This window comes from Thalia democratica, chromosome 3 (genome assembly GCF_965202585.1).
Source record: "Thalia democratica chromosome 3, ktThaDemo2.hap1.1, whole genome shotgun sequence".
Lineage (NCBI taxonomy): Eukaryota > Metazoa > Chordata > Thaliacea > Salpida > Salpidae > Thalia > Thalia democratica.
This window is the reverse complement of record NC_139167.1, coordinates 46,059,732-46,086,529: the sequence shown is the minus strand read 5'-3', so window position 1 is coordinate 46,086,529 and position 26,798 is coordinate 46,059,732. Positions and strand designations below refer to the sequence as shown.

General features: G+C 26.5%; 1 protein-coding gene across 2 annotated transcripts in view; it reads left to right on the top strand.

Moving 5' to 3' along the window:
• The first annotated feature begins 1,241 nt into the window (after window positions 1-1,241).
• The window catches only part of LOC145831777 (protein O-GlcNAcase-like), a 52,826-nt gene continuing 27,269 nt past the window's right edge, over window positions 1,242-26,798 (top strand). For both annotated transcript variants that reach the window (XM_082939113.1, XM_082939112.1), the window contains exons 1-7: window positions 1,242-1,557; window positions 1,652-1,749; window positions 7,712-7,842; window positions 18,324-18,492; window positions 21,281-21,379; window positions 22,047-22,187; window positions 22,279-22,407. In XM_082939113.1, coding sequence (XP_082795239.1) covers window positions 1,304-1,557; window positions 1,652-1,749; window positions 7,712-7,842; window positions 18,324-18,492; window positions 21,281-21,379; window positions 22,047-22,187; window positions 22,279-22,407 — 1,021 coding nt within the window. In that variant the 5' untranslated portion in view covers window positions 1,242-1,303. The remainder of the gene's footprint in view (window positions 1,558-1,651; window positions 1,750-7,711; window positions 7,843-18,323; window positions 18,493-21,280; window positions 21,380-22,046; window positions 22,188-22,278; window positions 22,408-26,798) is intronic.

The following is a 26,798-nucleotide window of genomic DNA, read 5'->3' as shown; positions in this document are numbered from 1 at the left end:
ATAAATATACAATTTAATGAATGCATTGTTCAAACTTATAAACTAATCATTAAAACTTTTTTAATTATCTTTTTTGGGACTTTCCGTTTAAAGGGAAGTAAATACTTACTAAAACTAAAATCTAATGTTAATGCTGGAGACTTATAAAAATTTAAGTTAATTCATTTCTATGCAAAAATATTAAGACTTGATAAATATGTTTTTGAATTAGTAAAAAAGATAAGATTTATATGATTTTTAAAAGCATAGTTTTAACTTTAAAAAAAGATCCATTTATATAATTTTTTTAAGCCCTTATAACATGTTGGTTCTAAACTATTTAGTTTTATACTAAAAATTGTTTCTAAATTGAACAATAAAAAGTTGTCAACTTATATACATATAAAAAAATAGTTTGGTAGTTAACTAACATGATCTCGCACTAATTTCAAGCTTAAATTATATAGTTAATTATAAAACAAGTCCGACACCATTAGTTAAAAAAGTACAATATTTTAATATTTTAATATAATATTTAAAGATTTGAACTTGATATTTGTTCATCACCATGCTTAATAATTATCAAAATTCTTTTAGGTATAAATAATAAATCTATCATAGAAGAAAAATCTCTTAAAAGTATAAATCTAATAATTACTATAAGTTATTATGTTTTAGTAAGTTTTAAAACTTATTATCACATTTCTTAAAGAACAGTTAAATTTTTATTAAACAAAGAATGGTCTTGTAAGGTAAATCAATTAGATTATGATGGTATTTTTATTGGTTTTAAATATTTTTTGAAAGAGGTAGTTAACTAAATTTCAGAGCTATCAGTATGAATTATTGAAATTTGAATAGTTGTGAACCCCAGCTGATAATCACAACACCTAGAGTGAAACATTAAGTAGTTTTAGAATATCTGTAAAAAAAAAAACGGGCATAGGGGAGATAAAACTTTTCTTTTTTTCACTATTTGATCTTATTTTAGTTTGCGCCTCCCATAAGGAATCTATTGTTGCCTCCGACTTTGACTAGTTATATCTCAAAAATTGTTTTGATTTTCTAAAATCTGTACAAAACATCTTGTAGCTTAGTAAAAACTATATAAAATAAGATCAAATTGTGAAAAAAGTGTTTAACCCCTCCATGCCCTTAATAGAAAGTTATTTAATCTTTAATTTATAATTTTTTCTCATTCTCTAAAACTGAGAATTTTTTGATAAATGGTAGTTGTTCTACATTTTTTATATTTAGGTAACTTATGTTGTATTATACACTAAAAATTAAAGAGACATTTCTTTAAACTGAAGCAACTATTTATATGATGTCTGGTTCTGAAATGAATGTTGAAGATTGTGGTATTGAAAAAAATAAAAAAGTTACAAAAAAGAAAAATAGTGACACTGTAAACGAAATGGGACAACTTAAGTCTAAAGCAAAATATAAAGGCAAGAAAAAACCTAAACATGTCAACTACAATCAGAACGAATCAGATAAAATGTTTTTATGTGGAGTTGTAGAGGGTTTTTATGGCCGTCCTTGGACTACAGATCAGCGTTTACAACTTTTTAATAGGTATGTTACAAATACAAATATAACACTTTAATTGATATACAGTATTTGTTTTTCAAAAATTATTTAGCTATAAATTGTTAAAATTTTTAATTAGAATGAAATTGATGGGTCTAAATACTTATTTATATGGACCTAAAGATGATTATAAACATAGACTTTTTTGGAGAGAAAAATATACAGAAGAAGAAGCTGGTTTGTAAATAAAGTATTAAAAAAAATTAATAAAATTTTGTTCAACTGTATTTAGTTTTAGGATAACAACCAGTTTATATTTAAATTTACCCATTTTGTGTAGTTTACACATATAAATATAAATTTCCCCATAAAAAGTGGAGTTTTAACTATTTTTACATGTTCAGTATTAAAATTTCGATTTGACACAATAAATCTATCATAAAAATAAATTTTTTTTTATAATTATTTAATTTTTTTCAAAAAACACACTCAAATAGCTTTACAGTGCCTTTTAAATGTTTTTATACTATTTAAGACAGTCGCTTACCTTAAACTTAACTTTAAACTAAAAACAGACCCAAAAATGTGTACTTTTAAAAACCTGTAGGAAATTTTTAAATCCTGGAGAAAGTTTGCCAAAAACATTTGGTTACCCTGGTTATAGTAAAAAAGATGATTAAGAATTATTATAAGTTTAATGTGTTTATAAGTTTAAGAAAAGCAACTAGTTAGAGATACTAGTCTATAGTTTCATGTGTTGTGTTGGTTACCTTTTTTTTGCACTCGAATGACAACATATATTTTCCATTGTTTAGTACATCAGATATGCTAGGGAGTCATTAAAGATTAGTAATAATAGAAATATTATTGATAAAATATCAAACTTAATAAAATAGGGGAGGATGTTTTCCGGTGTTCTAATGATTTTATCTTTTAGGTTGTTAACTGAAATTTCAATGTCTATATAAATTATTAGAAACATCCATTTTGCTAAATATTTTTGGACTAGTTTAAAGCTTTGGTGGTTATCATATATTTTAAATACTTTTTGAAAATTTCTGTTTAACATTGAGGCTATTTCAAAATCTTAGGTTACTGTTTTATCTTTATAGTTGTTATTTTAGAGAGGTATAGAAGTATTTAATTTTTGTTTAGAGTTGCCATCACTATAAAAATTTTTAAATTTTGTTTTATCCAGATTTTTTTTTATATTCAAAATTGTATATTTTAACGATTAATTGATATTCTTTTTACTTATTTTTATATTCTTTAAAATATTTTATTTTTCTTTCTTTTTAGTATAGATTAAAATTTAACTTTTTGGTGTGAAATGGTAATTAGAATTTTTTTTAAGTATATTTAGGATTTAGAGAATTAAAGTTTTATTTATAAAAACTACCAATTTTTTGTTGTTTTTAAATTAAAAAAATTTGGTTCTTAATATTTTAATTTTCTAACATATAAAGTCTTTAACTATATAAGTAATGTTTCCTAAAAACTTGAGATCCCAAGCTCACAGTATGAAGAAAAATAAAGATTTTTAATGAAAACTTGAAACCAAATGTATTACATCCAATTAACATAAGAACAATTTATAAAAAGTTCAAAAGAACAAAGAAACTAAGAACAAAACAAGTATATAAAAAAATATCTAATTGTCTTCACAACTCAAGATAAGTTCACAATAGAATAAACAAAATTGTTCACATTAGGTAAAGCTTCATTTACCCTACCAGCAAACTTCTGAAAGACAGCTTCTGAAGACTTACAGTCAGATTACTAAACACAAACAAACAAAGACTATTTCTAGTAAAAAAATGCAAAGTGTTCACTATGTAGAAGTTATGGTCAACATAAAACTGTATTGTTAGATAAATAATTTTTAATTATTAAACCAACAGTAGTAAAACGAAAACCAAATCTGATCTTTCAAAATTTAGATATTTACACAGCATTATGCAAAAAATGTGGTAATAATAACTAGGAGAAAAGAAAAAAGTAATAGAAGGACAAGTCATAGAACTAATTAGGATAAGGTGAAATTAAAATTTAACATAGAAGATGTTTCAGATGAATCTAATTTATGCACACATTAGTATTATAACCACAAGAAGAATCTAGTGAACTTAAACATTAATGATGCATACTGAGTTGCTTTCTTAGAGCAGTCCAGTATTCAAAATATAGACCATGGTTTCCCAAACTTAATTCAAAAGGCCCTCTTTAAAGAAAATAAAAAAGCTTTGGCCCTCCCAAACAAGATTTAGCAAAAAACTACCATTAAAATTTCAAGTTCTCTAAAAATAAAAATTGCGTATTGCTAATTAAAACCTTTGGTAATTTTTTTTTTTAAATGGTTAGACTTTTTTGAAATTTGCTCTTTATCATCAACTCCAGAATATCTAGTGTAAGTTTCAAATTATGGCCTGTGGCTCCCCTATTTACAGTTTATAGCCCCCTAAATTTCCTAAATTTTTCCACAGTATCTAATATAAATTTCAAAACTATCATTAAAAACGCTTATTTACTTTTTGGTTTGCTTTTCATTATCAACTCCAAAATATCTAATGTAAGTTTCAAAAAATGACCTCATGGTGCCCCTATGGCCCCTTTACTGCTCATAGCCCCCATTTAGCCCCTTTGCTGCTCATTGCCCCTGGTTTGGAAAACACTGATCTAGACTTTAATAAAAAGTTTTGGGAGTGATAAACTTGTAATGATAAGTATATTTTAGTAAGATGACCAAGGCTTTTAATAACACTTTTTATATTTGAGTTAGACATTTTGTTATAAAGCTCCAGAGAAGGGGTTGGCATGCAATTGGTCCTCTTGGGCCAGATTTAAAGTTTCAAATGTTTGCGGGCCGCAGTCTTAGTCAGCTTTTGTTTCAACTCAGATTTAGTAACTTTTAGCTACACTAGAAGGTTTATTTAGTTGTAAATTAGTTTTGTCTTCTAAAATTAGCAATGACTAAAAGACTTATGACCTAAAAAATTCTCTATAATTTTATAAAGTAATTTTTTCAAATAAGATCATAGATTTGTTAGTTGTTTACCTCCAACTCTGTTAAAATAATAATACCTTAATTATCAGCCGAAATATACAATGCTTTTTTAATAAAAAAATACATGTACAAGATACACAACAATAAAAAAATACCAAAACCGTGATGCAACAAAACAGTATGTAAAAACAAATAAATTTTGAATTTCATTTCTTCTTATACTTAGGTTTGATAAAGTGTTGTTTTTCCCTTTCTTTCAGTATTTTGAATGTTGTAGATCTCTATTTTACATGGTTAATTTCAAACAACTCCCATTTATCATTGATGACATCTGCAAAAAAAAACTTAGGGAGTTTAAAAACTTCCTTTTATTTAATTATTATGTTCTTCTATTTAAACTGTAAAAAAATACAAATCTCAGGTAGTCACTCCTCTTTTAGACAAAGAGACAACTTAAGTTTAATCAAGCTAGTCTGACTTTATAATATACCTTAAAAAAACATTAATCATCTAGTTTAAATAACTAAAAACTAATTATAATATCAACTAAAAATTATAATAAAGGCACAACTTGAAAAAAACCATAAAAATAGTCCGACCTTTATAAAAAATATCAAAACTAGCCTGAAAGACATCCTTAGTTTTTCATAAATTCTAAACTAGCTTAAAATATCTTAAGTATTCTGAGTATGTGGTAACCCTATAACAAAAATATTAAGGTTTTGTTTACTAAATAAAGACAACAAACTTGATTTATTATCAACAACTAATAAATAACCAGTTGAAAACTGATTCAATTCATTTGAGCATCTGTATGCAGGGTTGCCACACGGTCAGGAAAAGTCAGGAAATCAGGAAAAGTCAGTAATATAATAACTAAAAAAATGACAAAAGTCAGGAAAAAATGGGGGTTTTTGAAAAAAAGTCAGGACTAGTCAAGAAATTTGATTTAATTTGAAAAAAAGGTCGGATTTTGTCACATTAATTAACTAAATTCATTACTTTTGTTCAAATAATAAAAAAATAATTAAAAATCCTTTAAAGTCACACTAAAATTGCAAAATTTTACTAAAAATTTACAAAACTAATTAATTCACAATGCCTTCATACGGTATAAATTAATAAAATATCCTTTGTAAAACTGCAAAATTTTTCTATTAACATATTGAACAACTACCCTACTTGAACAAGCCATTTTTTTATGCTCTTTAGTATTGATGATTTATGTCAAGAACACTTCCATAGTGAAACTGTGATATATACACAAACATTTTCTTGCATTTCTTTAGTTATGTGATATCTCTTATGCAGCCTTTTTTGATATTGTACCAAAGTACCCAGCCTGTTGTTGCCTTTGTGCATGAGAACATTTCGTTCTTGGTAATTAAATTGCTGTGCATCATTATGGAAGACGTGATAGTTACAAACCTCAGCTTAACCAGTTATTCAACTTCAGTTGAATTAAATGATCAAGCTTCCCTAAAACCTGCCCTTGATCTTAGTTGTACTGCAACCAATTTGCTTGCAAATTTGAGGAAAAAGACCTAGTTGAAGAAAAAAGGTCTTAAATTTCAAAAAAATAAGATTATTTGTTATAAAAGTAGTTGAAAATCTCCGGAGCAGAATTGCTATTTAAGTACATTTGTAAAAAATATGTCATGCCTAAATCAGCATAGCCTTGAAATATTAGGAGTCATAATTGTTGATAAGCGTTTTGCCAACATTGTGCACTCCTTAACATAGTAAAAAATGTGATCCAACTCTGAAGGTGATACTAGCATTGAACAGTTTAGAACTTTGGTAAATTGTCCAATAAATGCATTAAAGTTCAAGAGCTTCAAGCAAAAGGAAGATTGTTTGGACCAGTTCTATTTTGAAAAATTAAAATTTCCTGCCAAATCTTCTCTTGGAAAGTAGTTACAACCATTATTTGTGTTGCACAATGACCAGGCTGAGGTCGAAATAGATTAAGTATTAACAAGACTCTGCTTGAAAACAGTATGAAATGAGAAACTATTACATCCAGAAGAAGAGTTAAATAAATTTATGTATGCATACAAACTAGAACTGTATCAAGTTAGAAAATACAAGTATTTTGCTGATAGAGCTGTTTATTGCAAATAAATCAATCATAAACAGATGGTTGAAGTGATGTGATGGAAGTTAGATGATTGAATTCATCAAAAAAACTGTTATTTTAACCTGTATAAAAATAAAATTGGATGATTTATATAGTTTTAAGTGTTTGATTATGCACTTAGAATAAGTTTAACTTAAGAACTTAGGTTTAGAAAAGTCGGGAAAATTTTAGTTTAAAGTCAGGAAAAGTCAGGAAATTTCTCTTAGCTTGATCTGTGGCAACCATGTGTATGTGATAGTCTGCAAAGCATAGAAAATAACTCAACTTGCAAAGAAATATTATATAAAAAAATTAAAATTTTTTCTGAACAAAAAATTATTTTAACTTATATCATATTATTATTCTGTTTAAAACGATTCCGTGTATACTAAAATAAAATATGCAAAAAATAAAATTGAAAACTATACTTTATTTACACTTAAGTAATAGTATAAATTGGTTCCAAAAATGAGCATCTTGCACATAAGTGTACATAGAAATTAATTTAATAAGCACAGAAAACTTTTTTTCTTTCGTCATATTCTTATTTTGTTTGATATCTTTAAGTGCAATATTTTAGTGTTTACAAAAAATTTTGATTAAAAATTTAAACGGTATTCTGAACAAAAAAAATATTTAAAGTTATGTCTGATTCTTATTTTGTTTGAAGTTTTTCTGGGCAAACTAAAATATAATGAGAAAAACTAAATTTTAATATAAAAAGGTAGCAAATATTGCTAAGTATGTAACCTTTTTCAAATCAAAAAAATCTGATATATTTAATATACTTTACCCTTATGTACTAATTTTATTTTAAACGACAAGATTTATAGCATAATACAATAAATTTGAGTTGTTTGAAAAAGTTAGATTTTTTTTAGATGAAGTTTATAGTGAAGAAAGTCAGTATTTCCAACAATTTTTTAAATATCCAAAAAGAAAACTTTGGACAATTTTTGTGTTTACATTAAATTTTCATAAATAAGCCTTTATAAATTTCCTTAAAATATGTCTTTAAAATTTATAATCTTTTAAAGTTATCAAAAAATAGTACTTTGTTTAACTATTTTTTACAGATCTTCTGAGAAAATTGATAGAGCAATCCCATTCCCAAAATGTTATGTTTGTATATGCAATTTCTCCGGGACTGGACATGACCTACACTTCTGAGAAAGAAATTAATGCTTTAAAAAACAAATTACAGCAAGTAATCTAGTTTTACACCTTTGTTGAAAACATTTCAAAAGTATTTACTTACGTTTTTATAAATCAGGGCTTGGAAATTTTTTTAGTCAGTAAGTCAGATGTAGGATTTTGGCAGACTTTGTTATTATACATAAGGTTTTTGAGGTCCTAGAATTGTTATATGTTTGTACTAGAAAAATATTTTATTCTTATTCAGCTACAAAGTTTTAATAAATTGTATTTAAATTTACACTAAAGCTTATCTAAAATTAGTGATCTACTGGATCCAGGGATTAAGATCTGAATATTTTTTTCAAACAAAGGATCCTGGAAGTTTGGAAATTTCAAAACAATTAGTGCTAAGTTACACTCCATTTATAGTTTTGTAGTAACCTATTACTATGTTGAAGCTAATAAATAAGTAAATTTATATAAATAATTTATGATTTGTATGTTTTCAATTCAGTTAATTTTCTTATGAATCAGGGGTCTGCAAACTACCAAACTACTGCCCTTCAATCAAAAATCTTTGACCAACATTGTATTTTTTAACTTGAAATATCTTAAATAATGCATGAACAAAATTATTAATTATTATTTAATATGAACAACATTATGCATATATATTAAAAATTACTTACAGTTGTGCTCTTAATTTTATTTTCACTAGACAGTTATATTTATTTAATAATTTATCTTTTAACTCTTTTTTTTTCATTCTTATAATTGTAGTAAATTTTTGTTTTGAAGAATTTATATACTTATTACTTTTTAGTATATTTTTATAAAATTACAACGGTATTCAAATACTTTTTTTTAATTATATGCGGTCCTTTATTTTTCTGTCTCAATTTAAAAAAACGTAGGTTGTGTATGATGTGCAATTTTTGGTTTATCATTAAACCCATTTGTAACTTTCAAAGCAAACAGAAATAGTATATAAATAGTTGTATACTTGTATAATTTAGGTTGACTACTATTTGTAATACTGTCAAGTAGTGCATTTTTTTATATTTGTTAATGGTTTGCTCAAGGGAGCTGATCAGAATAACTCGGCGTCACTTTTGCACGGAGGGTCACTTTAGCACGGCGTCATTTTAGCACAGTGCCAGGGTTTCCAAAAAACCTGAAAACCTGGAATTTGAGAAATTTTGAAAAAAAAAATGGAATTTTTAACATTTTATTATGTTCAGTAGTAAAATTTCGATTTGACACAAAAAATCTATCATATAGATAATTTTTGTTTTGTCATCATCAACATTTTTTTATTACAAAACAAATTTGAAGTTGCTTTTCAGTATCTTTTCAATGTTTTTATACTACTTAACACAGTTTATTACCATAAAATTAACTTTAAACTAAAAACAGACCCAAAAACGTGTACTTTTAAAAACCTGGAGGAAATTTTGAAAACTTGGAGAGAATTTGCTAAACACATTAGGCAACCTGGACAGTGTGTTACTTTGGCACCATGCATCAATTTGGCACAGTGCGTCACTTTTGCTGCACAGCGTGACTTTTGCATGGAGGGTCACTTCAGCATGGTGTTATTTTACCACGGCCCGTCTTTTTAGCACTGGGGGTCTTTTTAGCATGGTGTCATTTTAGCACGATGCGTCACTTTGCACGATGGGTTACTTTAGCACAGTGGAACTTTTTTTACCGCGTCTCTTTAGTACGGTGGGTTACTTTAGCACAGTGGAACTTTTTTTACCGCGTCTGTTTAGTACGGTGGGTCACTTTCGATTGGAGCGTCTTTTTTGCACGGAGTCAGTTTATCACCAACCGTCATTTTTGCACCGTTTTTCTCTCTTTAATTTTTGCTGGAAGCGTCTTTTTTTAAGTTTTTTTTATTGAGTGAGCGTTAATTTTCACAAACTAAACCTTTTTAAACCTTCATTTGAAAAATTTTTGGTAATAAATTCTTAGTTATAAGTATTTAGAACTCTGTAAAATATAAAAAACGAATTGATTTTGATTAGATTGAAAAATTAATATATAGCACGCATTATATTCCCAAAAATTCAAACTTAATTTACAACTTTATTTTGAAAATAATTTAATTATTTTAAAATGTAGTATTAATTTTTTCAACGGTGTAAAAGTGTAAATAACAAAGTTTAGTAAACAAATATAACTAAAAAGATTAAGCAAACACTACATAATTAAAGTTTTGAACATACAACTAGTTTATTTATTTACTGGTTTACATATTAAAACAATCTGTTTTTAATTCAAGTTTTTATTCAGTTTTATACAGTGAAAATAATACAAACTTAAAAACTAAGTTAAATTTAGTTCTGTTATTAAATTTTTAATTATATTATTTTAAGTTTCTATGTTAACCATAAAAACAAAAAACTTATTTTAATGTTTAGAAATTGTAGTTGCTTGGTATATTAGTTTTAAATACTTAAAAGTTCAATTCATAGACAAAATTCATACACACATGAAGAATTCTTAAGTCAGTTTTTTTTTTACGTTTCACGGCTTTTCATATTTATGTAAATAATAATAGGCTTATAATGAAAATTTGAAGAAATAGTAAAACTAAAATCAAAGGTTTACTACAATGTTGAAGTATACAAGTAGAAGAATGTTTAAAAAAGATTGAGATTGCTACATTTATTTTTAAAATTACGATACAACTTCGGTTCTGTCATACAATGGTTCAACAAAAAGCTACCTACGCTACCTTAGGTACGAACTGCCAGTATGTTACGCACTTTTTGGCCGAAAAACGCTGTGTTCAAAATGCAATTATATTTTTATAAAAAAGTTATTGTTATTAATACTGTTGGCACAGTTTTGTTGCCAAATTTCTATAAATGAACACGTTTTTTATGAACTTACTTAAAAATAAAAGTTTAAACGTATTTTTACTTATTTTATTCATTTTAAAACACAGACTACATCTAATCTAAAAAAAGTTTATGTTCTATGAAAATATATTTAATATTTGAAAAAAATATAGTTGTTTCAAAAAATATAGTATAAAGTTTTTTGGTCAATTTAAATTAATAAGGTTTACTAGAATTTCTAGCCTAAAAAAATAGAAAATGAAAACTTAAGAATGTTAAAAACATTATACTACCATTTAGTACAAAGAAACGATAAACAATATACCAGGGTTCGTGCGCGTCAGGCTAATTTAGTTTTTTTGAAAAAAGTTGTAAAACGTTAGGCTAAATCATTTTTTTTAATTAAAAATTTGAGAATCTCAGTTTTTCTCTGTTTAAATGCTTGAATTTTTTTTTTTAATAATTGAGAAATCTTTTAAGATCAAGTTGAAATGTGAATTTATTTCTAAGAAAAGATTTAGTTATTTATAAAAATAAATGCTTAACACCTTTTGTTGAATCTCTAAAAACAATTTAAGAATCTTCATTATTTTGTTTTGAGTAGATTATATATGTCATAATTATAAAAATTCATTAAAAAAAATAAAGTTTAAACATTACAGTTTAGTTCAACAACTTAGCTGTTTGTTTGAATTTGTTTACTATCATGAAATCAGCTATGTATTTCAGAGCTAAGTTGGTTGAACTATTTTAATTTCTAATTAAAGGCTTTATACCAAATACTTTTTAGATTAAAACTCTTAGCAGTTTATTCATATATTTTACTGTATGTTTAAAGTTATTAGAGATATTCACAACACTAAAACTAAGCTTTAAGATATAAGTACTAAGTTTTATGGGAGTACAAATTTTAGTTACAATTAATTTTTCTTTACAAGAACAAAATATTACAGGTTTTTTTTTAAATTTAAGTTTAAGCTTTTTAAATCTGATACGACATCAACAATCACTGTATTTATTTAGAGCTTAGGATTTATAATTATGTATCAGTTTTAAGTATTAGTCAAAATACTATAATAAATATGTTTTACTTATTTTAATACTCGTGTAAGCATTTCATTTTAAATTTTAATAAAACACGACAATGGACGTTGTTTTACTATAAATCTTCTGGTTGTAATGTTTTTACTTAGTGCTTAATTAAATTGATCAATTGTGTTTAGTAATATATATTAAATTTTTACACTAGTAATAGATTAGATATAACACTAATTTTAAAACTTATCACTGAATTTGTTATCTTAAGGGCATAGGGGGTCAATCACCTTTTTCACAATTTAGTCTTATTTTATTGAGTTGTAACTAAGCTATGAGTTGCTTTTTGCAGACTATTAAAGCTCAAAATATTTTTGAGATATAGCTGGTTGAAGTCGGAGACTACAATAGCACTAATCAAGACCCCCAATACCAAAAATGATTTCTAAAGGGGATTTTCCTTACTTTGAAGAAATATCAGGCTAAATTGGTCTCAGTCAGGCTAAATTAAAATAAATTCGCGCACAAACCCTGATATACATCAATTACCAAATTAGGAAATAATAACACACTAAACGTCTCTAAGAGCAGACTTTATTATTATTATTATTAGGAATAACCTTAAAGTTTCTATCTCTACGGTCAGTGCTAAAGGTGTAGGCCCACAGTCTTTGTTTTGCCAAAACTCGGGAATTGTTCAGTATTTTTCAGCTTCATTGAAAATGCCATGGTCAGCCATACGTTTTTCAAAATATAAAAATTGTTCTCTTGGGTCTTCAATATCAAAGGTAAATCTTACTAACCATTTTAATTCTTTATTTTCTAAGGTAAAGTTTTGTACACCTTGTTGGTTTTCCATCATGGCACTATTGATTTTTCTTGAGTTAGCAGGTTCTGCTGCTGACATGTGCTGAGTCAGCTAGAAGGTGCAATGTCTAAGTCCGGTCACCAATTGTAATACCCGGCCTGGTTAAGGGATTACATTTACTTTATAAATACAAATTAGTATTTACTTCCACATATACATAACACTCTATTAGTAGTTGTGTTCAATAATGTTTATTTAACAAAGCAATGCAACATATACTAACTAAATTTTTTAACAACTAGCAACATAAATCAATAAGAAAACATAAATATTCTGTTACGCCAAATTTACAAATTAGTGTGGTAGAAATCAATATCAAAAATAACAAAGGACAATTTGTTACAACCCTCGGTTGGTAACTTTTTTTAAATTCTTTTTTTTAGTTTATTTAATTTTTGTTTTTCTTGTAATTTTTTTAAACAATAACTTTTATTTATTTTTTAATTTTACTATCACTGTTACCCGTACTCTTTACCCTCGGTTGGTAACTTATATTTTCTTACTTTTTGTTTTTTTATTTCTTTTGTTTTTTTATTTCTACTTTTTTTACTCTCATGCAAAAATGTCTTTGTGCAAAAATGTCCCTTTGTGCAAAAGTGTTTTTGTGCATATTTGACCTGTTCCCATTTTAGATATGATAAATTCTGCCCAGTGTAATATAGCCAAGTTTTTAATTTATTTTTTAAATCCTGGTTCTGAAAAGTTTTTAGAAATTTTGCGTTTAAGACTCCTTTAATTTCGTTGAGACTCATCGTAAAAACTCCAGTTCATCAGACCAAATGTGTTCTTTTAACATTAAAAGCCTTTTTACCAATGTCTTACTTCATTAAACAACTTATATTTGTATTAAAGAACTTTACATTTCAAATATTAACCCAACAATTATCCCTAAAGAAGTAGTTTTGAGCATGTTATATATGGCTGTGAAGAATGTTAAATTTAGATTTAACTATTTTATTTACAGACAAGTTGATGGGGGAACGGGTCAAAAATGCGCGAAGACTTTTTTGCACGAGGGGTCACTTTTCCACAAGGGGTCACTATTCTACGGAGGGTCACTTTTCCACAAAAGGTCATTTTTGCACTAGAGTAAAAAAGATAAAAATAAAGAAAAAAAAAGTTATCGACCGAGGGTAAGGGTTAGGGGTAACAGTTATAGTGAAAATATTGATTAAAATATAGCTAATAAAAATTATTAAAAAATAAAATTACAGGAAAAAAAAAATATTTGAAAAAACAAAAGTTATCGACTGAGGGTAAATGTTAGGGGTAACAGTGATAGTGAAAATAAAAAACAAATTGAAACAAGTGGCAGTTGGTGACCCAACATCCAAAGGCTCATTTACCCTAGCGGCCTAGCACATTCATGCTTATGGCTTAATTTAAGTGTGACTTTACTATTGGAATTTGACATAATTACTAATTTAGTCTAGACTTAGTATTACTAGATATAAATAACCAGGCACAACTATTGAGTGGGTTTCTCTATTAAACGAACTTCAATGAACAAAAATCCAATTGTTAAAATCACAAGAACTATTAAATATGTAATTTGTGTACTAAAATACTGTATAATAACCACTATAAAAAACTCAATAATATTTTAAGAAATACTTAATATTAAATGCAAAACCAAGTGTTGAAAAATACAAGAACTATAAAAGTATGTCACTTATGTGAAAAATGCTTTATATTATAAACTGTAAAAAATGCTTTAAGTAAATCACTTGTTGAAAATCATGGAGCTATAAAATGTACAGTAAGAGAACTATAAAACTTTCTTTAAATAACAATCTTTAAATCTAACAAATACAATTATAAATATATATACTAAAGCTTTATTAAACAAATCTATACCAGTATTCAAGTGTCTTTCTTGTAAACAGTCTCTGTAGCTCCTGGCGGTTCAACACACTCTCAGTCTGGACTATCAGCTTGTGACTAAAAACAATAATAAAAAATTTCGTCAGTCAGTTTCATAAAAGAGAAATGCGCTCTCACATTCTTTTATTCTCTTTACGTCATAAAAGAAAAGTGCGCTCTCATTCTCTTTCTTACTTTTTGTTACATCAATCTTTACCAGCGTAAGAATTTTAAGTGCTTTTAATTAATAACTGCAATAACTCTTAATTTTCTCTTAAAAACGAAACGGTTTTCAAGTGAAACTTGGAATATTGTTACAAAATAACTGATAAAAATACAATGAAATATAGAAAATAAAATGATAATACTAATTAAAAAAAAAGTTACTGACCGAGGGTAAGGGTTTGGGTCAACAGTGATAGTAAAAAAAAAAAAATTAATTAGAAAAAATTAAAAAAAAATCAACCCGTGCAAAATTGTCTTCGTCCAAAAGTGTCCCTTCGTGCATATTTGACTCCTACCCGATTGATGGTGTTGCCATGGGGAGTCCTAAAGGTCCTGTATTTGCAAGTATTTTCGTCGAATTTTTGAATCTTATTATTTAAAAGTATAAATAAGCCCTTTACTTTGATATGTAGATGATATTTTTATCTTGAACATAAAATGCTACAACATAAAAGATTTATTTAACAAAATTTCTGACCTACATCCCTCACTTAAATGCACTCGTGAAAATGAAGTCGACGGTTGTTTACCCATTCTAGTTGTATCATTGCAATCTTCTTTTATTACATCTTTACAATGGAAACCAAAATTTTTTGGCCAATACATCCCATAGAAGTCCTTTTGTCCTACTTAACATGGGTAAATCTTATTTCGTGCTTAGTTTTTCGAGCGTATAAAATATACTCAAAAGTCAAATTAATGAAGAAACCGAAAATATTAGTAGTAAATTCCTATTATTTGGTACCTAACGGATATTATCAAGAAAACGATTGACAAGACCATCATAAAACTCACTAGTCTTACAAAACAAGGGCCAAAAAAGTGCCCAGTGTACTATTTTTAAATAGTGCCTTTTCCCTATTTAGGTAAAGAAGCAAAGTTCTTGGAAAATTAAGTAAAACACACAATCAATAGTACATTACGAGCAGATAATCTTCGAATTAGTAACTTCACTATAAAACCTTTAAATAGAATATTTAGAGATGTTACACCCGATCCTAAAAATTTTATCTATCAGTATAAGTGTCACTGTGACAGTGTATACATCGAAAGAACTTCTCAGGGATTCCATCTGAGAAGGGATCAGCATGTATCATGATCCCTCAGAAACTGGATGACCAATTGTTAAACCTACCAAAAGTCCTTCGGCAATTAGATATAACTTACTTAACTACCCGGAATGCTCCAAACATTATAATGACAACAAATTTACAACTTTAACCAAATATCCTAGTATTTATAATTTAGATGTTGTAGAATTTCTTTTTATAAGCCTAAGCTTTGTAAACAAAACTTTGTTTACAATACTAACTTGTTTGTATAAGCTGATATATATATTTTATTTTTTACTTGTTATTTAGTTTACTTCAAAAACTATTTTTCAATTGCGTAAGTATATTTTAGTGTAATTGTTTTGTAATTTTAATTCTTTAATACTATAGCCTTATTCCTTTTAAAAACTTTACTATACTTCAAACTTTTTCATAGCCTCCTTTATTATTATTACTTACGTTTATTTGTTTTTTAAATTTGTATGTATCAGAGTTGCCACTTTACCTGGAATTTCACAATTTAGGCAAAAAAAACCTGAAAGTTGAAAATTTTTGAAAAAAGTCTGGAATTTTGAACAAAACAACTAAAAATACCTAGAATTTTAACATTAATTTTCACATGTTCAGTAGTAAAATTTCGATCTAACTCAAAAAATCTATCATGTAAATGAAAATTTTTGTTATCATCAAATTTTTTTTTGTTAAAAAACATATTTAAAGTAGCTTTACAGTATCTTTTCAATGTTTTTACACTATTTAACACAGTTTCTTACCTAAAACTTAACTTTATACTAAAAATAGACCCAAAAATGTGTACTTTTAAAAATCTGGAAGAAATTTGGAAAACCTGGAAAAAATTTTGAAAAAAGGAAAGGTAACCCTAATGTATATACTTTATTGTGATATCCTTTTACCTTCTCAAGTTTCTATTTACTTATGCTTAAAAAGTCTTGTAAACTTAATTTTACCAATTTCTAATCTAAACAGTATTTATTTCAGATTTTTTATTTAAACTCATTGTGACGTATTTATTATCAAGTCTTAATAAATGTTAATACTATATTCTATAGCAGGGTTTTCCTTTTTTCTAAAGGCCCCCTTTAAAGAAATTAAAAAACTATGGCCCCCTCCAACAAGACTACTCAAAAAATTAACAGTAAAAATACACCTAAGACCTTTTTTTCTCTTCATCTGCAAATCAAGAATATCTAGTGTAAATTTCAAAATTACTAATACAAACAGCTAAGACATTTTTTTTTGCATTTCATCTGCAACTTAAGAATATCTAGTTAAGTTTCAAAATTACTAATACAAACACCTGTGACCTTTTTTTGCTCTTCATTTGCAACTCAAGAATATCTAGTGTAAGTTTCAAATTATGACCTCATGGCCCCCCTGTGGCTCCTTTACTGCTCATAGCCCCCCATCTGGCCCATTTACTGCTTGTGGCCCCCTGAGTATCTGTCATTGCCCCCAAGGGGGCCACTTGGCTTACTTTGGGAAACCCTGTTCTATAGCTTAGTTATACACAATAGTAGTTGAAAAGCGCGTTTCAAAAAGTTTTCTACTTCAATAAAAATGCTATATATTTGTCGATATTTTTATTTAGATTATTTACCCCAAAACAATTATTTATTATTATTGCAAGTTTATTGTCCTACTCTGGACTTAGGTATCAAAAATTGTGCCACTTAAACTGAAAAATATATAACGAAGAGGCAAAAAAGATAAAAAGACATAAAAAATTATATTGTTTAAAATCAGAAAACATCATTCTGTTTCAAATTTATAGAATTTTTTTTTTTTATATTGCATAAAACTTATACTTATTAGCTTTGTAGTAAAAGTTTATCCAAACATCTTGTCAAACTTGTCTTTTCACTTCCTTTATCACTAAAATTTTTCAGTGATATGTGAGTCTTACCAACTGCAAACACTTTTTAAATCGATAAAATGCATTTTGAAGCTAAGATAAATTCTATAAAATAAGATCAACTTTTAAAAAACATGGCTTTCCCCCCTATGGCCTTTAAAACAGCGTAAAGGGAAAATGTTTTGTTTGTTTTTTTCTACTAAATCTGAGGATTTTGAAAATATAGACATACATTTTCACTACGCGCTGAAATTCCTTAATTTCAGAAAGCTAACTAGGATGTCAATAAATACACATGTGAAAAATAGATATTTAGTTTATATTTTATTTCACAAAAATAATAAGATGATAAAAGTACAAAACGAACTTATTAAATTAATCTTTAAAATAATACTTTTTTAAAACTCTAGAAAAAGCAATAACATACTTTTATGTTAAAGTAATTTTTTATTTAACTGTTGATTTTCGATTTTTAGAGACATCAAATTTTAAACTAATCGAAAACTCTTCAAATAGCCTTGCGCTAACTGATATAATTTTTGTTATAGATAGAATCTTTAAGTTTGGTTTGAAGCACTAAATGCTGTAGAATCTTGGCTTTCTACCTACAAATTTTAAAAGAGAAATTCTAAATTTTTTTTTCAGATGTGGGTCAAACAGCTAAAATTTTTTATCAATTAATTAAAGTGTAAGTAGTTTGGTTAAGTGCATATTTTTATAGTTATGAGTTTTTTTAAATACTAAACATTATATTCAATTAGAGTGTTTTCTATACTTTATTTATAGGTAAAAGAACTTGGATGCACTGCTTTTGCTCTTTTATTTGATGATATTGACCCCATTTTACGCCCTGCAGATTTAGAAAAGTATGAAAGTTCTGCTCATGCCCAAGCAGGCATAACTAACAAAATGTTTGAAAAACTTGAAAAGCCAAAGTTTATATTTTGCCCTACTGGTCAGTTATGTTAATCTGTAATTTTATAGTTAGTGTCAATGTGAATTAAATAAACAAATAGTTAGAATAGGCATATTGATAAAGTATCTTATGTGAAGTGTGTACCTTAAAGTTTTGTTAGAATTTTTACCCTTTTCACATTAAGAAATAATTAATATGTTGAAGTAATAGATTTTATTTTAAATAAAAATAAGATTTGAATAGATTTTGGATTATTTAAATAATGTTTGTGTGTTATTTGCTTGAATCATATTCAAACTAATTTTTGTTCGTTTATTCTCAGTCGTTTTCGAGATTTAGTGTGTACCAGGGACGTAGCAAGCTCAACAAAGTTACCAAGCTACAAAAAAAGAATTAATTACATAAAGTACGTCGATTGATGACGTCCTAAGGGGTACAGAGCTATTAAAGCTGGGTAGCTATCAAACTTGCACGAGCTACAAAATTGCATGAGTGTACAAAAATGCACGAAGATACTTTTGCACGAAGACACTTTTGCACGAGGGGATAAAATTGCACGAAGATACTTTTGCACGAGCACACAATTTTGCACGGAGACATTTTTGCAGGGATTGATTTTTTTTTTGATTTCAATTTTTTTTCTTTTACAATCACTGTTACCCCTAAGCCTTACCCTCGGCCGGTAGCTTTTTTTATCTAATTAATTAATTATATATATATATTTTTTAATAATTTATATTAGTTATTTTTTTATTTTACTACCACTGTTACCCCTAACCTTACCCTCGGTCAGTAACTTTTTATTCCTTTTTTATTATTAAATTGTCTTCTAGTTTTATTTTTATTTTTTCATTTATCTTCTGTAACTTTTTACTCTCGTGCAAAAATTTAACTCGTGCAAAATTGACCCATGGTGAAAAATCGTCCTCGTGCAATTTAGTAACCTCATGAAATTTTGTCTTCGTTCCCATTTAAGCTACCTCTAATATTGTTGTAAAATATTCTAAAGAATGCAGTTATTTTAGAACTTCACAAGTAAACGAAGTATTAAGTTATAAGAGATAACAAGGCAGTTTATATTTCTCCACAACCCCTATAACTCATCGCGTGTTGCCACTTATGTGCCCCTCATAAATAAAAGATTTTTTATTAGCGCAGTATTGAGACGTAGCTAACTCGAAAAAGTTACAAATCTGCAAAATAACAAAAAAATCAGGGCCTACGCCTGATGGCGTCATATGAGGTACAGTGTGATTTAAACTACTTCTAGTTTTATTTTATATTAAGTATGCAGTTATGTTAAAACTTCAAAAATAACCAGAATTTTAATGTATGAGAATAGTACACATGATAGTTTATGTTGCTACACACCTCCTATAATTCCTATTTTGTTGCCTTTTATGAAAACTCATAAAACTACCTTTCAAAATAAATATAAGAAAATTGCTAACTTTATTTAAAAAAGTTAACTATGCGTAAACTTACAATTTTAATAAACTTTTCCAAAATTCTGAAATTATTTGCTAAAATTTTTGCTTTTACTTAAACACTTTAAGCTTTTAGACATTTTTATTGAAATAACAATATTTAGTTTAATCAATTTAAATAAAAAAAGCGACAAATCAGTTTTTTATCTCAATTGTTATTATAGGATAATGTTCATATAATTTTATATATTTTTCACCTTGTTTTTAATTTGGTTGTTACAATAACTTTTCGAATTTGTTTTTACGTGTTTACAAAAATATTTTATTCAGTTATCTAGAGTGTTGTCTTTATAAAAATAAATAAATCATAAATATTTGTTGACAAATTAAAAAAAAAGGAAGTAAAACAGATGATGAAATCTTTTTTACACTAATTAGGTTCTAAAATTTTTCTTATTTCTGAGGTTAAGCTCTTTCTTCCTATTCTTTTCATAACTTTTAGAATGTTTTGAAACATGTCTTCAGCAAATTATATTTGGAAGCAGTATGACAAAAAACTTAAACTACAAAATAAAATGGGATATTATTAGTAGAACAAGAGCTTTTTTCTTAAAAAAATGACTGTAAAGTATGTACCAGTGTACACTTGAAATAAAAGAATTTAAAAAAATTGATAAACCTAAAGCCTTATATGTAAAAATAAAGTATATGTCAAAAACTACACTTCTTAAATGTACACAACAAACTTAAAAACAAATCAAGTTAAAGAGGAAAATTTGAGCATATTTTATCAGTTTATTGACGTTTAGATTACATGCCTAGTTTTTAATTTTCATTCGTTTACTATTTTCTGACAGTCTGTTTCATTTTGATTAGTTTTGTGTCAATATGTAATAGTTGTGTAAAATATAAATTTCCCGGGCTTTGTAAACCGGAAAATTATTCATTTCTACCTAATTACTGCAAACCATTTACACAACTAAATTAAGCTTAACAATTAACATAGTTTACAGCGATTTAAAAGATTAACTAGCCGAATCATTTTAAATAAGTTATTACGTCATATAAATTGTAAAGTTTGTATAATTATTTGCATCAATTCTTATTGTTTCAGGAAGTATTTTGACTCTAACATATTATACTTAAAGCATACTTAATAAAGTTTTTGTTTTAATTTTAAATATAACATGAAATATACCTATTACTTTCTAGATTTATGTTTGGTATATTGGAATTTGAAACTTAGTTATATAATTATATAAATTTTAGAATATTTTTTTAATCAATACTTTATACGTTTGTCCGTGATGATTTATAGTTATATCTTTGAAATATATATAAACTGTTTAATTTATATTTTTTTTATGATATATTCAAAAAGAAAGTTTTGAACTATTTAGAATATTGTCGCACAATGGCTAATCCTAATGTTGAAAATTCCCAGTATCTGTTGACATTAGGTAAAGAACTTCATCCAGAAATTTCAGTTATGTGGACTGGTTAGTCTTAAGCACATGACAATTATTATTTTTTGTATATTAATAAAAAAAAATTTCTATCGTATATTACAGGTTTTATAGTTATTTTAAAATATGTGAAAGTTATTTTTTTTACACAGAATACATAGGTATATGTAATATGTGGTATATTATAAGTTGCTTATTTGAATATTTGGTTATAATAATAGATATTTCTTATATCCACTAACAAAATCAGTTTTATCTATAGTTCGTTGATCAGTTTGTTAATCTCACTAAATGTTTTGCAACAGTATTAAATTCTCTTATTTATAATGTTTTTTTACTAACTAAGTCTTTTAATTATTTTCTTACAAAGACGACTATTTAAGCAAATTTTGTAATCCCTATATATCTCGTCTAACAATACTTTAAAATTTTTAATTTATTGAAAGCTATAAACTTCTTAGTTATATTTTCTATTTTTAAATATTTTGTATATTTTATGCAAACCTCTGAGATTTAGTTTTCGATTCTTTAATTCCTAAGCTTTCAAATTTAACTTTAAAATGGAACAAATGTTAACTTATTGTGAAAATAATAGTTTTTTCAGTACTCCTTAAGTCTTTAGTATGTACTTCTATAGATCCAAGTTAGAGTCTAACTACATTACTATGTTAAAACATCTAGAATTTGTATAAATTAAAAGGTCCGAAAGTAGTTTCGAATATCATAACTGTTGATTCAATTAAGCAACTAAATAAAGTTTTGAAACGGAAAACTATGGTCTGGGATAATCTTCATGCTAACGATTATGATCCTAAAAGGGTTTTCCTCGGGCCTTACAAAGGTATTTTTTTTTACTTAACAAAAAAGGTACCATAATTTTAGCTATAATGAAAAATTGTTGTTATAAGTACATGTTAATATAATATTTGTAGGAAGATCGACAGAGTTAAAACCATACTTAAATGGTGTATTGACTAATCCTAATTGTGAGTTTGAAAGTAACTTTGTCGCTCTTCACACACTTTCAACTTGGTGGAAATCTACAGATAAAAAAAAACAAAGTTTGTTAAAATAGTTTAAAAAAAAATTAGATATAACAGTGATACTTAATAAATCTTAATGTAAAGAAAAGTAAAAAAGTTAAAGTGTTGTTAAGTAATGACAATTAATAATTCTTTATAAGTTGTTAATAAATCTTTTCTAACTATTTTTAGTTTTCAGCTGTAATTTAACACATTTATAAACACCAAAACTTACTTTTGTAACTTTTTTAAATAGTTTTTTTGTATTATTTTTTGAATGTTTGTATTTTACAAACCTACTTTATCTTCTATTCTTGTCTTGCAACTTTATTTAATTTTTCAAAGAACTTCGTTGAAGTGTGTTTACTTGTTTAACGCACAGAAACATATGTCAGTTCAATAAAGAAAAGTACTGCGCAAATTGTTTTTATTTTATTGTCTTTATTTTTATTACATAAAAAATATTTGATATTAATCTAAATGAGTATTTATCTTAGTGTACTTTACATGTATCGCTAATTTTACTACTTAATTATCACCACATATCATCAATGTATTGAATTTCTTTGTGTTTACAGGGTTGCCACACACTCAGGGATTTCAGGGAAACTCATGGAATTTTCAAGTTATAGAAAATCTCAGGGAGACTCAGGGAATTTTGATTCTTTTTTTTAAACTCAGGGAAACTCTTTGTGTTTACAGGGTTGCCACACACTCAGGGATTTCAGGGAAACTCAGGGAATTTTCAAGTTATAGAAAATCTCAGGGAGACTCAGGGAATTTTGATTCTTTTTTTTAAACTCAGGGAAACTCAGGGCAGTTTTGGTTTTTTCTAAAAATTTCAGGGAAATTTTAAGTTTTTTTAAAAAATCTCAGGGAAAGTTTTTTTTCTAGATCTAGAATGAGATTTAGTTGGTCCAGTTTCAAAATTTTGTTCAAAAACAGTTATTTTTATTTATTTTTCAGTGCTTTTTCAGAAAATTTTAAGCCTTTCGGCTAGTTCTTCAATATTCATAGAACTAACATTGTACTTTTTTATAAATAACAAAATTTTTAAGGATTTAAAAATAAGCTTAGGGAAACTCAGTGAAGTTTAAAGTTACTCAGAGAAGTTTCTAGTCACTCAGGGAAGATTTTTTGACCAAAGACAGGCAACCCTGTGTTCATAAATAATTTAAAATTTTGTTTTATTAGTTTTTTGAATTGTGTATTTCTTTTTATCAAAGTATGCCTAAACAGGTAAATATGTGGTTGTAATTTGGTGTTTGTTAAGTAAATAAAGTAACTACTCACTGAGAGACCAATTGTTACAACTTTAAACATATCTATACAAACATTATCAAAGCTATTGGATACAACTGTTAAACCGTATGTCTCAAAAATATATTGTGTTGAAAATAATCAGGAGTTCTTAAAAAAGTCCAAATTTAAACATACAGTTGAAGACTATCGTATAAGCTTCGACTTAGTTTCTTTATTCTCTAATGTAGCCTTAAACGAAAATATAGAAAAAGTACTAAACAAGACACCTGAAAAAAAAACTTTAAGAAATAATTAATTTGCTAAAAACAGTTACTGGACGTTTATTTCAACACAATAAGAAATTCATTACTTGAACTGTATGAGTAATCCATTAGCTCCCAGATTAGCTAGTTTATTTATAGGATCATGTTTTGTGACCTTTTTTGTGAAAGAGACAATAACAAATCATTTTTATATTAGCGTTACGTGGATGATGTTTTTTGCATCTTTTGAAAAAAAAAGTGATGTTTGATAATTTTCACATTAAGATGAAGAAATTCACAAATCAACTAATTTATTTTTTATATAATGATTAAACATAGTGATAAATTAAAAAACTAAAGTACACAACAAAAAAAAAACGGATACAGGTGTTGTTTTAAATTTAAGATCCTTTGCACTAATTTAGGAAGAGTTAGTTTTTTATTTTCTTAATACTGCTACAAATATTTTGTCACTAACACCATATACAAACAAGATGTCTGAAAACTACTAGCAAAATTTATAAATAGCAACTATCCAACACAATTCTTTGATGATGTACTAAAGAGTTTAGAGAATAGAAAAGGAGATAACCCTAAATAAATGTTAAGCAAAGCAGAATTTAGAAACTTCTCAAAAATCCTTTACATAAGAAAACCTAGTGTAGAATATAAAGAAACAACACCTCATGAATTGAAATCAAATGTAGCGTATGAATACACATGCTAAAGGATAAAAGCATTCAGTACGTTGTATTTACATCAAAATTATTATTCAAAAGAACAAAAGTACATCTTAGAAGAAAAACAGCTGTTTGTACTATAAGAAATAGTACAAAGTTTAAAAACTTGAAATAAACAATAAAAGTTTAAATTTTAAAAGAAAGTAACAGTAAATTATAATCTTCTATTAAGAAAGCAATACATATTGATTAAAATGTATGTAGAGTTATGTAGCTCATTGTTTCGTATTTCGTTTAATATTATTATCTCATTAGGTCGTTCATCATTTAAAACTATATAAACTAAAAAAATTAATGAAGAGTTTTTCTCTACGAATGATCTTATTATCAACAATTGAAAGTGTTTGTAATAGTGCCCAGTCTGTGAATATGAGTACCAGACGGCGGATCTACCTTGTGATGTAGTGTGCAGATTTCTCGACCTGTACAAAAAGGAACACCAGCAAGATTTTGGTTTATCCAATGATAGAGTAATGCCGTAAGCACTTCAACTGATTCGACCAAGGGTTGACCGTGGGATCATTCAAGAGACATAGTTTGGCTTCTTTCAAATTGCAAGGATTTATTTATTCCAATGTGCGCAGGAAAAGTTAAGTGATCATATCCGGGTTCTTATGTGTCAGGTTAAATCAGTTTTTATTTAAGAAAATTTTGCAAAATGTAAGTTTTTGTGAGTTCAAATGCTTGAAAATTTCTAAAAAAATTGAAAACTTGGTTTTTAAAACATAATTAAATTGTTAATTTTTATCTAAATTGGTGATTTATTTTTATAGCTTTAATTATAATAACAGGGTTGCCAAAAAATCTTGAATTTGAAATTTTAGGCAAAAAAAGACTCGAAAAACCTGGAGTTTGAGAAGTTTTGTAAAAAACCTTGAAAAACCTGGATTTTTGAACGAAAATCACTAAAAAAACTGAAATTTTAAACTAGTTTTGCATGTAAACTGTAAATTAACAAAATTTCGATAAAATACAATAATATATCAAAAAAATTTTTTGCCTCAATTTTTTTTCATTAAAAGACACATTTAAAGTAGCTATAAAGTATTTTTTCAATGTTGTTATACATTGAAGACATTTTTTAAAATAATTTTTTTTTATACTGAAATGGACTAAAAAACTTATTTTTTTTAAACTTTAAAGAATTTTAGAAAACCTTGAAGAAATTTACAAAAAATCTTTGGTAACTCTGTGTTAAATATAGGAAAATGTCAGTTTTTGTCAGTGCTTAAAAATTTCTGAATTTTAAAAAACAAGTTTGAGAACGTGTTAATTTTAGTTTACATTGTAAATTTCTTTCTCCATAAGCATTTAGTTTTTGTAGGCAATATAAATGCTCAAAAATTTCTGAATCGTTAAAATAAATTTCTGATTTTTTTATAAGATGTTACTAACTTCCTTACCAATTTTAAAGTGTTTAGTTGAAGTGTTCGTGGATTATATTCAAAGAGTATATATATTTTGGAGAGTGTCATAGAGTAAGTGTATCAGTGTTCCTTGATGTACTTTAAGTTTTTTAGTAAATTAAAAACAATAAAGCTCTAACTCTGAAAACAAAATTTAAAATATGTCTCAGAAGTTGCGCTGAAAACAAAATTTAAAATATGTCTCAGAAGTTGCGTAATAATCCAAGTTCCAAAAACTAAAATGTTTATGAGATTTTTCAGCGGCCATATCTAATTAAAATATTTGATCTTGAAAAATGCATTAAAATATACAGCATTTGTTAAGGTATTCAAATGTTTTACTGTAAGATTTTCAAAATATAATTCCAAAAACTTTAAAAAACATGCTTATCCGCAGCCTGTCAAAATTTATGATACTTTATAAATAATTCCATTTAGCTTTACTCCTTTATTCTTCGGAAAAAAAAAAAAAAAAATTGATATTTATTTTCCTTTTATTTATAACGATTTTTTTTTTCGGCTTGAAAACATTGTCTAAATGAGTAAATGCAGTTAAGTTACACTCATAAATTATTTTTTTAAATTTTAAGGTCGGAATGTACAAAATCATTATAAAACTATCTAATAATATTAAAAATCATTGAAAATAATTGAAGAATCATATTAGTTTTAAGTTCTAAAATAGCTAGATATGTTCATAGATATTATTATATTTTAATACAAATGCTAGTGATCTACCGGATCCGGATTTTTAAAAATTTAAAATCCCGTTCTATTTA